Below are 16,713 nucleotides of genomic sequence, written 5' to 3'. Positions count from 1 at the left end.
TATGATTAAGGAAAAGGCACATACACACATGCCCAATGAAAAAATACAAATATCACACGATGAAAGTCCAAATATCAGTTGCAATAGCGTTAAAAGACAGGACTCTTGAGGTGGATCGACATTCTACTACACAGGTCTTACCGTCTTTTAATGGGGCTGGGCTGTGTAGTAAAAGGAGGGGCTGGTTTGAATATTATAGAAAACGCCGCTTTTTACGCCGTCTTTGACAGACTGAAGCGCCGTAACTGACGGCGTAATATGGAACGCCAAACGGCGAAATGAACGGCGTTTTGGGTCGGATCAAAACCGCCGATATTAACGGCGTTTCTGCGGTGAAAACGCCGTCATTTACGGCGCTTGTACTACATAACGCCGTATTTTGCGCCGTCTTTTCGTCTAAAACGCCGCAAATAACGGCGTTTTCTGGGCACCAGGCGTTTGGTTACTGGCGTATTTTGACCCATTTGGCGTTCCATACAAATTACACGTCGAGGACGTTTTTGACGCGTCAGTGTGCAATCAGACATCCGACCAGGCGTTTGTGAGTACTTTGGCTTGCCATAGAATCGCGCTGAATGACACACAACAGAAGCGCTCGCGTGCGCGATCAGTTCTCCTTGCGCCTGAATACATGCACACACACGTCAAAATGCATCGTGTGAAGTAGCCTATCTCGCGTGAATACAGTCGGCTATGGCTTAAGTGGACGTAAACAGGTGGGAAAAAAACTGGATGTGTATGACGTCCATGCATTCAGCAGCCACCAAATAAATACCTGCATGTCATTAATGTTAATCAAACATCAAAAAATGTTAAATAAATTTATACTTGCTAAATAAACATCTGAAAAAAGATTTTTTTTTTTTAAATTACTATTTGTAATTTTGCTTCTTTGTTCTTTTTATATAGCCTAACAGAAATGCCAGCTGATATATACAATGCATTATCTTGATTTGGGTGGTCAATCTGCATTTGTAAGTTTGAAAGGGTTTTAAATCTTGTAAATCAAGTAAAATGACCCAAAATCTAGTAATTTAAGCATGCCAAAGTCAACTTTAATCATATAAAATGTAATTTTCCAACAGCAAAATTGTGGCCAGTGAAAATGCTGAGTGGCTAGTAACTTTGGAAAACCACTAGCCACAGTGGCTGGTGAGCAAAAAAGTTAATGTCAAGCCCTGTGTATATATATATATATATATATATATATATATATATATATATATATATATATATATATATATATATATATATATATATATATATATATATATATATATATATATATATATAAAACAGTTTGTTCTGGTTCTTGAATCTGAATGGCTGCAAGCCTTTTCCAGCAGCCGGTATATATGTGCCTTGATAACTAATCACATTACAGCCTTGTGCGATAGTCAATCACTATTTGCATATACCATAGATATGAATGAGAAGTGCCGTAAGCTGAATCAATTGCCCGAGACTTCTCTTATAAAGCAGCATTTTTTCACTGTAAACTCTAAAACTGTATCAATCCAAAATGAAAGTATAAGAGCAAACCTGTTTAAGTTATGGAAGCATATGGGTAGCAATATTCAAGTTAAAATGTAATATGCAAAATAGCAATGCAATATGTAAAATTGCAATGCATTTCTGTATTTAAATTTACATTTTCCATACTATATGTGCAACCTTTGGAGCAAAATGATAATTCAAATTCAATTAAAGCTGCAAGCAGCAATGAAAGGGCCCTCGCACTTGGGCTCACCGCCACCCGGTGGCCTTAGGAAAACCGTGAACAGTGGGTGACATGCATGTAAGTGAGTAAATACAGGAGAATTATGGCAAATTCATTTCAAAGTGACACACTTCCTGCTGCCAACAGGTGGTGCGCTAACTGTTACTGAATATTGCCAAGTAGATGTCTTCAGGCCAGGACTATTATCAAACATGTGAACTTTGGAGCAGATCGGACATTGTATGCCTGAGTTACAACAACTTCCTTTTTCGTGGCGTTAATCACATACATTAGCACTCAGCCAAGTGTTGCATGATTTAACGTGTTTCTAGTATGTTTTGTACTTTGTGGCATATTGAAATGTGTTTCAGGGAGCGAATTACAGTGTAAAGCATGCCATTTCCTGTTGCCAGCAGGTGGCACTATGACTATCTGAATATTGGCATATAGACATCTTTAGGCCAGGACTTTTATCACACATGTGAAGTTTGGGGCAGATCGGACACTGTATGTCTGAGTAACAACAGCTTCCTCCTTCATGGCAAAATATCACATTTTGTCAGGCCACCACAGACACGCCCTTCAGTGAAAACTCTAGATCTTCGCAATATAAAATTGCAAAGGCTTTTAGATTAGACTGACCAAATATGACATTTATCTGATTAAAGCTCTAGGAGGAGTTTGTTAAAGTACAACGTCTGGGAATGGCAAAAAGTGCAAAAACTTTGCAGACAAATTCCAAAATATTTCACTTCCTGTTGGTTTTCAGATTTTGCACCAGGAGACTTTTTTATAGGGATTGGGCTGTTACATATGTCTACCGAATTTCATACCTGTACGTGAAACGTGGTGCGAGAAATTTTGTAGGTGGCGCTATCAAGCTATTTTGCCACGCCTTATTCTGAGACCTGTAACAGATGTAAATGTTCACCACTTCTGATGTGTGTGCAAAGTTTCATGAGTTTTCGAGCACGTTAGGCCCTCAAAAATGTGATTCATTTGGGAGAAGAAGAAGCGGAAATATAGCTGCAAAGCCCGGTGGCACCACCACCCTGGTGGCTTCAGAGCAACTGTGCACGGCAGGCATTGGGCATTTAAAATGGTTAAAGGTGCTATAGAGGATGTTTTCGACGACTGAGAAACCATAGACTGTTACTGAGTTTTTGAAATGAGCGCATGCGTAAGAACAACCCCCCTCCTTCACAGCTCATTTCGAGGGAACGCCTCCCAAAACTCATGCACGAGTATTGGAACACGAGTGTTTGTTTACCACCGGCATTCGCTGTGTCGTGTTAGTGGATACATTATGTCGGACTCACCACAGGTAACTCATAATCTGCAGTTGTTACTCCTGACAAAAACATTGCATGCGGCGCCTGTGGAGTGTGGAAAGTTACTGGAGCGCGCACGTCTCTCAAAAGGAACGTAATGGCAGTGATTGACAAGCCAGAGGGCCAGTCCGCGCACGTCTCTCACAAGGAACGTAATGGCAGTGATTGACAAGCCAGAGGGCCAATCGTTTATGCGATGATCACACAAACGATTGGCTGATGTTTTTAAGGCCCTACCTCGTGCACAGATGATGTATATTGATATTATTCCTTTCAGTGCACCTAATAAATGGTCTTTTATCAGTTTGTAAAGACAGTTTCAAGTAATATTGCAAAAATTTATAAAACAAAACATCCTCTATAGCACCTTTAAACATAAAAGGTCTACACACCACATTTACTGCAGCAGCTGATGCTCCTATGATCACAAAGCCACATCCATGAGATTGTATAAATTGAGATGACTTTCATGTCATAGAATGTCATAAGTCAATTTCAAATTGGTGCAGAATATCATCCTAATCTGACATGTCTGTGTTTTTCTCAGACAACCCCTATAAAAAATTTAGAGGAAATTATATACTATTATTTGTGCAAACTCCACAGTGCTCTGAGAAATCTAATCCAGCCCTAATGCGAATGTCAGCCTTCATGTGTTTTTTGACCTCCCTGAGCTATTGTTTGTGCACCAATCTTATGCACCAAAAGCATGCTTTCATTTAATTTCAGTATGTGTGGTATAAGATGAAGAAATAAAATTAAAAAATGAATAAATAGAGCAAAATCACAGAACCTTCAAAGATAATTTTAATGTCAGTCTCAGGTAATAGTAAGGTAGATTTTTCTGCTCACTTATGCAAGTTTTTTTAAACAGCCACTTTTAAAATCATGTAAAATTTACTTAAAGATTTTATTTTAATAAATTTGAATTATATCAATAAATAATTAATTTAAAAATAATAAGTGTAACTTTAACATTTAGAACATTTAGAAAAGTAGTCCTGTACTAATAATATAATAATAGTATAACGGTAATATAGTAATATAGTGTCATAGTTCAATTTCAAGTGAGTGTGAAGTTATCATTTGCAGTGTGTTTTTAAATTTAAATTAACCTAATTATCAAACTAATAATGTAATACTATGTTGTCAGTGGTCTACAAATACACTGGCTTGATTAGCTGCTTCAGGTGTGTTTGATTTGAGTTGGCACTAAACTCTAAAGCACAGTGAGTCTGCAATAAAAGGGTTAAATAACTGATCAAGGGTGTAAAACTCACACTCTCCCTCACTCTCTCCTTGGTGACTGTAGTTTAAACTAACCCCGCCACTTTTGTCAAAAGATGGCGCTATAGAGGCCCTCCTCCCCACCTGTTTCTACGGCTTTGCCCATGTCTACTGGTTGACATCTCTGACGTTTGTATCGAGTTTCATGCAATTTGAAGCATGCTAAGCGTCTCAAAAGCATCCAAAACAAAAATTAAAGTTTGATGTGTTGTCATGGCAACAGTGTTTGAGATCACGATTCTTTTCACAGGTCTGTATCTGCTGTGTATTGACATTACACTGATGAAGTTTGAAACAAAATGGGTAAAAAAAAAGGGTAATCTCAAAGCATTTTGAAAATGACACACTTCCTGCTGCCAATTGGTGGCGCTATAACTTTGACTCACAATAGTCACATCCATGTGATCAGCATCCTATAATGAACACACAGGTGAAGTTTCATAAAAATCAATCAATGTATGCAGATGTTATAGCACTAAGTGGCCTTAACTACTATGTACTTACATCAAAAAATAAGTACAATGTACTTATTGGGTTCATATTGAAATGCAAAACACTTTTGCTGCTATTGAGGTGGGATACGGGTAAGGTTAGGGAAAGCTTTGGTGGTATGGGTAGGTTTAAAGGTAGGGGTAAGGTGTAAGGGATGGATCAACAGTGTAATTATAAATGTAATAACAGAAATTAATTACAGATGTAATAACATGCAGGTGTTTTTAAAATATAAGTACAATGTAAAAACATGTATGTACACAAGTGCATTGTATCAAATGATTTATTTAAATGTAAGTAGTAAGTACATAGTTGTTAAAGCCACTTAATATAAAGTGGGACTGTTTTTTTTTTTTTTATGAGGGCAAAAGAAAATCATGTTTTGTTTTATTATTTAAAAGCAAATGCAAACATATCGAGATATATATTGAATATCGTAAAAATTTTGACAGTATCGAGATATCAAATTTTTTTATATATTGCTCAGCCCTAGCTTCTAATAACATACTGGTTCTATGGCTGATGGACTCTTCATTGCCATTTCTCTGTTCTTGATTTATTTCATCTGCCTGTAAACGCTCTTTATAGCTCTGCTACCGCCATGTTTCCAACACCTGGCCCACATATATGCTTCCATAGTAGATTAGCCAATGGGCTGTCGATGCATTAAATAAGCTATTTCCTCACAAAAGCAGTTTATTCACTGTAGTTTATTCACTGTCCTCCATTAACATCCATTAAAATAACTCCTTCCCTGCATACTTCAGTGTTAGCAGGCTTTATGCTTTTTTTGCTAACTTTGCAGTCTTGCCTTCAAGTGGCTTTTGTGATATTCTACTCATATCACATAGAAACAGTTTCACTATTTGTATCACTCCACTTGTTTCTGCCGGATCTATACTGGCAGCATTTCTCACAATGAACTTCAATAGCAGAGGAGCAAACCCACTATAATTTTACAGATAAGACACTACTTTATTTATGTTGAAATGTACTTTTAAGATTTTTTTTTTTAGGTGAGAAATTTAGTTATTTAGACCCCAAATATTCAATTTGTTCATAAACATAGGCTCTGTTTGAAAATATTAATCGCTCATAAGTTTCACTTTATATTTTATTTAACTTAAATCCTGTACTAACTAGAGTGCTTTTTACTTTTGTTTGTTTGTACTTTTGACTAATTTGTTTGCTTGTGTTCATTTCCTATTGTACAAACTTCTTATACTCCTATAATGGCTATTATTGATCATTTCAATATGATTGTTCAATGAATATTTTATTTTATATAAAATGCCATATTTGGTATTGAGAAAGGATCTGTTTGTGACCGTCTGACTCTGTTTGTCATTTCAACTTCAGTGAAAGTTACATTATTATGCCATTAGATGGCAGCAAAGACTGTCTGTATGAGTGAGTTAGACTTTTGTATTGAAAGAGACTCAAACAAGGTTGTAAACAAGGACAATAATTTTACTTTATCAACACCTAAAAAGGATACTAAGACAACAATATCGCTTTTCTCAGCAGACATTTAAACCAGAGCATGTGAGCGAAGCGGAGCGGTGTGAAGGTCCGCTCAATATTCCGCTCTGTGCCAGCGCACTCCACTCAATCACTCACGGCCCAAGCGTACACTCCACTGATGTGTCGCTCATGCTCACCGGTAAAACGGCATTCGTTCAAATCCCGCTCTGACATGAAATTTCTATGTACTATACTTTTTGTTGATTCTTTTTAAGGCATTGTTGGGCATTGTTTACCATTTTGTAAAGATGGCCTCAGCACTCTCAGCTCTTTGAATAGAGGGCTCTGTGCATGGGTGTGATCACATTAATGATAATTAGCACATTAATGATAATTAGCAAAGATTGGCGAAACTGCATCTCATTAATTCTTTAGACATATATGTCATGTTTGTGTGATAAGTAGGCAATTCGATGAGTTTCAGTTCATTTTTGAGTTTTAGAAGGATTCACATGGGGACGGAGGCAGTTGAAAGTGCACCGTTTATTTTCTTTACTTTACAAAAGCACAAGGTTTTGATGTTACTGTCAATAAAAGTATTATAGTTGTCTTAAATTAATCTGTATGGCTAAAAATGACGGAGTTGTTTCCGCTGTCGAAAAAAGAAAACGTAGCCTATTTAGTTTCATATTTATGTTTAAATATAATATTATATATATATATATTTTTTTTCATTTTTAATTTCATCTATGTTGATTAAGAAAAGTGAACAGCATGACTACATCAAGATGCGCAATATGTCGGGAGCACATGCAGTGGGTAAGATATGATTTTGACCACTTTATTAAGTTTTGTTTTGTAGAAATCTTTCCTTTAAAGTGAATTTTGTTTTGTATAAATCGTATCTTAATTTTAATTAATGTTTCATCAACCAGTTGCCTAGATTTAATGCATAAAAACAAAACCAAGAAGTCAGGTGCGTACTGAAGTGCGTAACAAACGAACCCTCTATGTTTCCGTGGCCTTTGAGGTGGAAACATTGTCTTTCTGTTTTAATGAATTTCTTTAATACATGTCTCAATCATAGTAGGCATACAGATGGTTATGATATTTGTGGCTTTAAAGCAATAGGCTATATTGTATAAAGTGGTAGGCTATAAATAAACGTGACATGACTTGTCTGGAGAGTGCTGAATTATAGAGCTTGTGCAAACATATCAATGTCATTATGATCAGATCAGACGCTTTCTTACATTTTTTTTTTTTTTCTTCATATTTGTTGTGTGTTTTTGTTATTGAGAGGAAAGCGCACATATCACATAAGCCTGTTAATAATATAAACGGTGCTCTCAGAAGCATGGACACGTCAGGATGTTCATTAACAATATGACGCTGCGAACGTATTTTTAAAGTTCTTTTTACCCCAAAACAAAGTACGAACAGAACTTCGTTGTGATTACATCACAAAATGAATCTTTGCTAACTCAAAATTTCTCTCCACACCCTTTCAATTAGGCCTAGGTCTCCTCCTTCGTTCTTATAACATTGATGCTCAGGGCATTAAAGGTTGAGCGAGCGGCTCTGAGTGGACTGAGCAAGCGGAGCGGAATCTTCAGAAAGGCGCTCTCCGCTCTAGAGGAAATATTGGCCCCTCCACTTGCGCTCCACTCCGCTCGCATGCTCTGATTCAAACTGATATTTATTATGAATATAAGATTTGCTGATTGTTTTCTTTTGGGTCAGTGATAATGTCTGTGATGTTTGTCTGTTTTTCTTTAGGTCTATAATGTTGAGCAGTAAGATGATTCAATTGTTGGTGGTTGTGTTGGCTTCACCTGCTGCCTGTATGGAAGGTAAGACTGACACACAGGCCTTCAAAATCTTTTCAAAGTTTTTTTTTTTTTTTTCCCCACCAATAGTGGGCTACATGTAGGTGATTCGGTGAGACAGTTGGCATGTATATTTTCAAATATAGTGAGTCTTTGGCTACGTTCACACTGTCAGGTTTTGGAATTGACACCGCATTTACTTAAAGGTGTGAGTCTCAAAATTTCCCGTTCAAACAACAGCTTACAGTAGGGTCTCATGAACGTGCAACGGGAGTCAAGCCCTTATTCTCTTACCAGTAACCATAGTGACAGTGACCAAAGTAATATCAAAATCTATGTCCATAGAACTGAAAAGTCTTATCAATTTTGATATGACAGGAGTCCAATAGAGAAAGTTCTTTTGAGTTCATCTACCAAGTCTTTTTTAACTGACAGCAGCTTTTAAATCTGGATGAAGAGCGGACCGTTTAATTCGCACCTAGAACAGTGAATGGATCTAAAACCTTCAGACGACACGCAGCTCATAACTCCGTCACTGTAAGTTATGGAATGTACCTTCATGTACCTTCCTGCTTTTGATATACAACCACTGATGTACATCTTTGGTTTTAATGAGGAAAAAAAAAAAGCTATACAAGGGCGAATTAGAACCCAGATCCTCTGGCACGCTTAACAAAAATTCTACAACTAACCCATTAGGACTAAAGAATACTTAATGCGGATATATATATATATATATATATATATATATATATATATATATGTATATGTATATGTGTATATATATATATATATATATATATATATATATATATATATATATATATATATATATATATATATATATATATATATATGTATATATATATGTATATATGTGTATATATATATATGTATATATGTGTATATATATATATATATATGTATATATGTATATATATAAAAAAAAAAAAAATCTTATACCTATCCTTTCACTTCCTCTCTATTGTAGCTTAGGATAATCTGAGCACTGCCTATAACTTGTATTATGAGCACTTCTTGTCTATTTGCCTCGTCATGACGACTCGCTTGTTGTATTCCTCACTTGTAAGTCGCTTTGGATAAAAGCGTCTGCCAAATGAATAAATGTAAATGTAAATGTAAATGTATATACATACAGTGGGTACAGAAAGTATTCAGACCCCCTTAAATTTTTCACTCTTTGTTATATTGCAGCCATTTGCTAAAATCATTTAAGTTCATTTTTTTTCCTCATTAATGTACACACAGCACCCCATATTGACAGAAAAACACAGAATTGTTGACATTTTTGCAGATTTATTAAAAAAGAAAAACTGAAATATCACATGATCCTAAGTATTCAGACCCTTTGCTCAGTATTTAGTAGAAGCACCCTTTTGATCTAATACAGCCATGAAAGATGTCTTTTTGGGAAAGATGCAACAAGTTTTTCACACCTGGATTTGGGGATCCTCTGCCATTCCTCCTTGCAGATCCTCTCCAGTTCTGTCAGGTTGGATGGTAAATGTTGGTGGACAGCCATTTTTCGGTCTCTCCAGAGATGCTCAATTGGGTTTAAGTCAGGGCTCTGGCTGGGCCATTCAAGAACAGTCACGGAGTTGTTGTGAAGCCACTCCTTCGTTATTTTAGCTGTGTGCTTAGGGTCATTGTCTTGTTGGAAGGTAAACCTTCGGCCCAGTCTGAGGTCCTGAGCACTCTGGAGAAGGTTTTTGTCCAGGATATCCCTGTACTTGGCCGCATTCATCTTTCCCTCGATTGCAACCAGTTGTCCTGTCCCTGCAGCTGAAAAACACCCCCACAGCATGATGCTGCCACCACCATGCTTCATTGTTGGGACTGTATTGGACAGGTGATGAGCAGTGCCTGGTTTTCTTCACACATACCGCTTAGAATTAAGGCCAAAAAGTTCTATCTTTGTCTCATCAGACCAGAGAATCTTATTTCTCACCATCTTGGGGTCCTTCAGGTGTTTTTTAGCAAACTCCATGCGGGCTTTCATGTGTCTTGCACTGAGGAGAGGCTTCCGTCGGGCCACTCTGCCATAAAGCCCTGACTGGTGGATGGCTGCAGTGATGGTTGACTTTCTACAACTTTCTCCCATCTCCCGACTGCATCTCTGGAGCTCAGCCACAGTGATCTTTGGGTTCTTCTTTACCTCTCTCACCAAGGCTCTTCTCCTCCAGCTCAGTTTGGCCGGACGGCCAGCTCTAGGAAGGGTTCTGGTCGTCCCAAATGTCTTCCATTTGAGGATTATGGAGGCCACTGTGCTCTTAGGAACCTTAAGTGCAGCAGAATTTTTTTTGTAACCTTGGCCAGATCTGTGCCTTGCCACAATTCTGTCTCTGAGCTCTTCTCCTCATGATTCTCATGAGGCTCTGACATGCACTGTGAGCTGTAAGGTCTTATATAGACAGGTGTGTGGCTTTCCTAATCAAGTCCAGTAAGTATAATGAAACACAGCTGGACTCAAATGAAGGTGTAGAACCATCTCATGGATGATCAGAAGAAATGGACAGCACCTGAGTTAAATATATGAGTGTCACAGCAAAGGGTCTGAATACTTAGGACCATGAGATATTTCAGTTTTTCTTTTTTAATAAATCTGCAAAAATGTCAACAATTCTGTGTTTTTTTGTCAATATGGGGTGCTGTGTGTACATTGAGGAAAAAAAATGAACTTAAATGATTTTTGGTATATATATATATATATATATATATATATATATATATATATATATATATATATATATATATATATATATATATATATTTCACTAATGTAAATACTCTATATTGTAGTATTGTTGATGTAAGGATGAAACTATCAAATTAAACATGAATACTGTCAATAAATTTTGCATTTATAAGGCAATTGTACATTTCTGATATGCAATCTTCACAACCCCCCAGCACACACAAACTCCTGTCCCACCCACTTTTTAAAACAAAATTACGCCACTGCGTGACAAACAACTAGTTGTTCAGCTCGAATCCTGTTCACACAGTGCAGGTTTTCTAAAAATGCAGTTGTGAGTCCTTAAATTTTACGGATGTGGGTTTGGTTATAGAATGCGATTGTCACTCGTGTAAATAGGCTAACTGAACTGTGTGTGAACATAACCATATTAAGGACTCAAATACAGGACTGACAACCATATTCATATTGCTGTGTGAATGTGGCCTAAGTGTCTCTTTATAGAAGTACTATTCTATATATTATATTAAAAGAGACAAATTGTAATGTCTGTTTGTTTAAAATGGAATTAATGCTGGGCCGTATGACCAAAAATCTGTCACAGTATTTTTTTTCTTTCTTTTTATTCCTTCTCAATTCTGGTGGTTTCACTGTGCATTTTCTTTGCATTACTGGGCCTTTATATATAATAACGGTCAAATATATATATATATTTTTTTTATAAATGTTATGTGCTATTTTTAATGTTTATAAGAAGTCTCTAATGCTCACCAAGGCTGCATTTATTATATCAAAAATACAGTAAAAACAATAATATTGTTAAATATTATTTAAAAAAAAATCTGTTTTCTATTCACTGTTCTCTTATATATTTTAAAATATAATTTATTCTGTGATGGCAAAGCTGAATTTTCAACAGCTATTACTCTAGTCTTCAGTGTTACAGCACACTGTTCATTGTTCCTTCATAAATCAATTAATAATTTTTATTATTATCAATGTTTTTGCTGCTTAATATTTTTAGAAACCATGATACATTTTTTTTTTCAGGATTATTTGATGAATGGGGAGTTCAACAAAATATTATTTATTTAAAATATAAATTTTGGGAACACTTTAGAGTAAGTAAGGTTTCATTAGTTAACATTAGTTAACTACTTTAGTTAACATGAGCAATGAACAATATATTTCTACAGAATTTATTAATCTAAGTTAATGTTAATTTGAACATTTATTAATACATTATTAAAGTCAAAAGCTGTATTTGTTAACATTAATGCACAGTGAACTAACATGAACATACAATGAACAACAGTATTTTTTATTAACTAACATTAATAAAGATTAATAAATGCTATTTAAATGTATTGCTCATTGTTCATGTTAGTTAATACATTAACTAATGTTAACACAAGACCTTTATTGTAGTGTTACAAAGTCTTTTAAACTATTATAAATATCTTTACTGTCTTTATTTAAATTATAAATATTTTTACTGTCACTTTTGACCAATTTAATGTCTTTACTGAATAAAAGTATTAATTTCTTTCAAAAAAAAAAAAAAAAAAAAAAATCTTACTGACCCCAAACTTTTGAACAGTAGTTTATAATGTTACAAAAGCTTTCTATTTCAGATAAATGCTGTTCTTTTGAACTTTCTGTTCATCAAAGAATCCTGTGGAAAAAAAGAAAAAAATTTGTACACAATTGTGTTCATCAGTTTTCAACAGATACAGTTGATTAAAATTTTTAATATAATTAATTACATGATGAGGCAATTAATAAATCTAATTAATTGCAATTTAATCGCACATGAATTTTGGCTGAGAAATTACGCCCAAAAGATAATTTGAAGTCATTATTGTAAAGCATCAAATAAACATTACAAAGAGGAGCTTCAGAAAGAAATATTTAATTCGATTCAACAGAGAAATTTTTACACATGAACTTTTGGACCAAGAGGTTGAGTAAATGATGACTGAATTTTTCATTTTTGGGTGAACTATACCTTCATTTTTTTTTTTAAATAATATGGAAATATGAAATAATTTTTTAAAATAAAATTAGACTCTAAATAAGAAACAAAAAATGTCAGTAGGTGGTGGTAAATGTTTTGATGATCAAGTCAGTCAGTCATTCATTCATTCATTCATTCATTTTCATTCAAACGGCTGGATTCGTTCAGGAGTAAATAAATGGTTCTCTTCAGGCATCTTGAACTTGAAGCGGTGCTACACAGACAAAATTGGCAAAATTGAACAAAATATAAAAAATATTTTGTGTAAAATAACAATAATAACTTTTTATTTACTGAACTGTTAAACTGTATAAAATCAGTATTGCATTTGCACTCGTTATATGGGACAAAAACAGCACTCGTGTAATATTACACTCGTTATCGTGTGATATTGCTTAACTCAAATACAAATATTGATTAACTTCAAATCTAAACAAAAACTCAAACATTCTATAGGCTTCATCGCGCAGTGAGTTTTTTCCCTGCATCACATTCGTCATCAATCAACTGTATGAAATGTCAAATGAACTACATAATTGTGGAGCGGGGCAAGTGTGTTAAATACGTTAATTTAACACATTATTTTTTACTGTAACTAATTAATCAAATTAACGTGTTAAATCAACAGCCTTTATTTCAGATAAATGCTGTTCTTTTGAACTTTTTATTCATCAAAGAATCCTGAAAAAAAAAAAAGTATACAATTGTTTTCAACATTGATAATAATACTATATTTTTCTTGATCAGCAGATCAGAATATTAGAATGATTTCTCAAGGATAATGTGACACTGAAGACTGGATTAATGATGCTGAAAATTCAGCTTTGCCAACTAAGTAATAAATTACAATTTAAAATATGTTCAAATAGAAAACATTTTAAAACATTCACATAAGTGTATATATGTATATAAAAATCAGTCAGAGGGAGCCATGGGAAATCCAAAACATCTACCCGAAATAAATACTGGACAATAAACACACACATATATACACATATGTCCCCTCTGTGCCATTTAAAAACAAACAAACAAAAGAAAAACAACAACTGGAATTAACCCTAATTAGTAGGCAGGTAGAATTGTGCATGTAGTACTATACTGTAACAGTGCATATAATACTTTGATTACTTTTCAGTAGCAGGCTCATCAAGATTACAAATTAATATCATATAGCCTGCTGCTGAGTTAGGATGATGATGATGATGATGATGATGATGATGATCATCATGATGATGAGGAGGAGGAGGCGGAGGAGGAGGAGGAGGATACATAGAATACACACAAATAAGTACAAAAAAGTAGCAAAAAATGGTATAGTAAGGGTATAGTAAAAGATTTCCTCAGTTTTACCATTATTTAACAGATTTTGACATTATTCTGTATGTCAGTTTTAATAGTCAACCTCTGGGACATAAAAGTGACCATAGTTGAAGAAAGAGAGATAACCATGTTTCTTGGCTAAGCATCCCATAATTGTAGATAGAAGGGAAATGTCTGTCTTGTGTGTGTGTTCTGCAGATAAAGGCAGCACTGGTGACGTTGAGTGTGTGTGCGAGGGTTTTTCATGCAGTGGTATCCAGCGCTGTTTTGGCCTGCAGTGTTTCTCCTCACTGTCCTTTGAGAATGGGGCAGCCCTACAGCAAAAAGGGTGCATTGTGGCTAGTGAAGAAGGGGCAGTACGCTGCAAAAACTCCCCGTCTGTGGACACGCCGGTGTACTGTTGCCAGGAAACATTGTGTAATAAAAATATTACCATGGAGATGCCAAATACAGGTGAATCATTAATTTAATCATTAATTGTAATTTTTTTTAAACCTCTCAACATAAATATACAATAGTATAATGATAAAAGTGTAAGTTTTCCACTCATGCTATTTGAAATGGGCGAATCTCAAAAAAATGGCCAAAAACATGTCTGGGTCACGTTACAATCCCCAAAAACAAAAGAAAAAAGTATTTTGGCATTAATACCATGAAACCTATTTCATGGCCTTCTATTTCATGATCCTTTGTTTAAATTATGAAATATGATTCAGACCATGTGAGATTTGTTCATATTTTTAAAATATTGCAGCTTGGTATTAAAGTAAGTATCTCTTGCATTTCTGAAAGATGTCCTTTGGGAAGGATTGTACTAACTCTCATTTAAAAGCAAATAAATGTCTGTAAAACATTGCATAATCTAAATTAGTTTCCTGTAATATCTAATATATATATTTTTTTTTTTTGTAAAATAACTACTCATTTAGTCTATGGGCTGAGATACTGGGATAGGCTCCAGCATCCCCACAACCCAACAAGCGGATGGATGAAATTAATCATTGAAAATGAAATTAACCTCGGACCTCGAGCACTGAGGCCAAAATTAAGTTGCGTTTTCTGTCAGGCCAGTAGCCCCAGTGCTACCCTAACACACGTCCTTAACATGCCTCAATAGAACAGCGTCACACAACCTCACCTATTCACCAGCATGGGGAATCTAGCTGACTGAAAACTAGCTAGATTGCAAAATGAGCATGACATTTGGTCTTTATTTAAAGACTTACGACTCCAAAATAAAAAGACCAATGAATTACAATATTTTTTTTTTACAGTGACAGTAATTTAGTAATTTGTGTCACGAATGCACATCAACCATGCTGAATCAAACTGTTTTTTTTTTTGCTAGTAGCCTATTGCGTGTATTTATATGAAACCTAAAATAAACATTGTTGTTGGAAAAAAAAAAAAAACTGCACAGTTGTGATGAATGACAAGCACTGGCTCAGTACCAGGCAAAGCGTTCACACCGATTTGGTTAGTGTTAGTTCACCCAAAGATGAAAATGTCTTCATTTACTCAACCTCATGCCATTCCAAACCCATATGACTTCCGTGCATCTTCAGGACACGCATGTGAACACAGCCTATTTTAATGAAATCTGGGAAAAATCTGTCCCTCCATTAAAAGTCTATTCACTCATAACTCTGACGCTTCAAAACATTCATTAAGAATCATGAATCGAGCAGTTTAATCCAAGTCTTTTGAAGAGACACGATTGCTTTAAATGATGAACAGATTTAATTTAAGCTTATTCACATATAAAATACTGAACAGCAAATAATGTTTGCAGCATTCAAATTTGGTTACGGAAGTAATGTTTGGCTACATGTAATAAATGAGCAATGTAGGCTACATGTAATAAATGAGATCAACAGGGCTGCTGTAACAGCAGTCATCAACTGATTTAATTGCTTGGTCAGCAGGGGCCCCCCAAACCTGCGGGGACCTACGCATTTGCGTGGGTTGCATGGTGGTTAACAACGCTATTGCACGGATTGCCCTGGGCCCACTTGAGTTTTCCATTCGCAAACTACAAAATAGTCTGGCCATCAGATATTCTTAATGGCTGCTGCTTCTGGCAGATCTCTACAAATTATTCATTCATGACATACACTTGTCTATTGTCACACCAATCGCTTACAAACTGTGTAAGAGAGATGTGACTGCGTGTCTTGTTTAAATGTTTTGAACAATTAGACTGGTAGACTGGTTTTCTGAGTGTGCACACCTGAAACACGTGTACAGAAACCTGCTGTCACACGGCATGTATACTACTAAATTAAGATCTCTTTTGCATCTTATTGCGCTTAAACTGTCAAATACACACAAGGTTGTGTCAAAAACATCCAAAGTTCACATAAACACGGTTGTGTTTTAAGTGAATGGAAACATCTGGGAAGGAAACCACGTAATGTATCAGTATATTGAATCCATGCCTTGTAGGTCTTAAATTGACAGTAGCCTAATAAACCCACTGTTGTTTCTGTCGTTAATGTTAAACAAAAGAAAAATCTCTCACTGCTCTTCAGTGAATA

General features: G+C 35.3%; 1 protein-coding gene across 3 annotated transcripts in view; it reads left to right on the top strand.

Moving 5' to 3' along the window:
* LOC125258943 (activin receptor type-1-like) overlaps positions 1-16,713 on the top strand; it is a 65,633-nt gene that overhangs the window by 24,646 nt on the left and 24,274 nt on the right. For 2 of the 3 annotated variants that reach the window (XM_048176190.1, XM_048176189.1), the window contains exons 2-3: positions 8,074-8,147; positions 14,375-14,629. In XM_048176190.1, the coding sequence (XP_048032147.1) occupies positions 8,081-8,147; positions 14,375-14,629 (322 nt within the window). In that variant the 5' untranslated portion in view covers positions 8,074-8,080. The remainder of the gene's footprint in view (positions 1-8,073; positions 8,148-14,374; positions 14,630-16,713) is intronic. The other variant, XM_048176191.1, reaches the window with a different exon arrangement.

The sequence above is a fragment of the Megalobrama amblycephala genome, linkage group LG23, assembly GCF_018812025.1.
Source record: "Megalobrama amblycephala isolate DHTTF-2021 linkage group LG23, ASM1881202v1, whole genome shotgun sequence".
Taxonomy (NCBI): Eukaryota; Metazoa; Chordata; class Actinopteri; order Cypriniformes; family Xenocyprididae; genus Megalobrama; species Megalobrama amblycephala.
The sequence above is the reverse complement of the archived record's forward strand: the minus strand, read 5'-3'. Positions and strand labels throughout refer to the sequence as shown.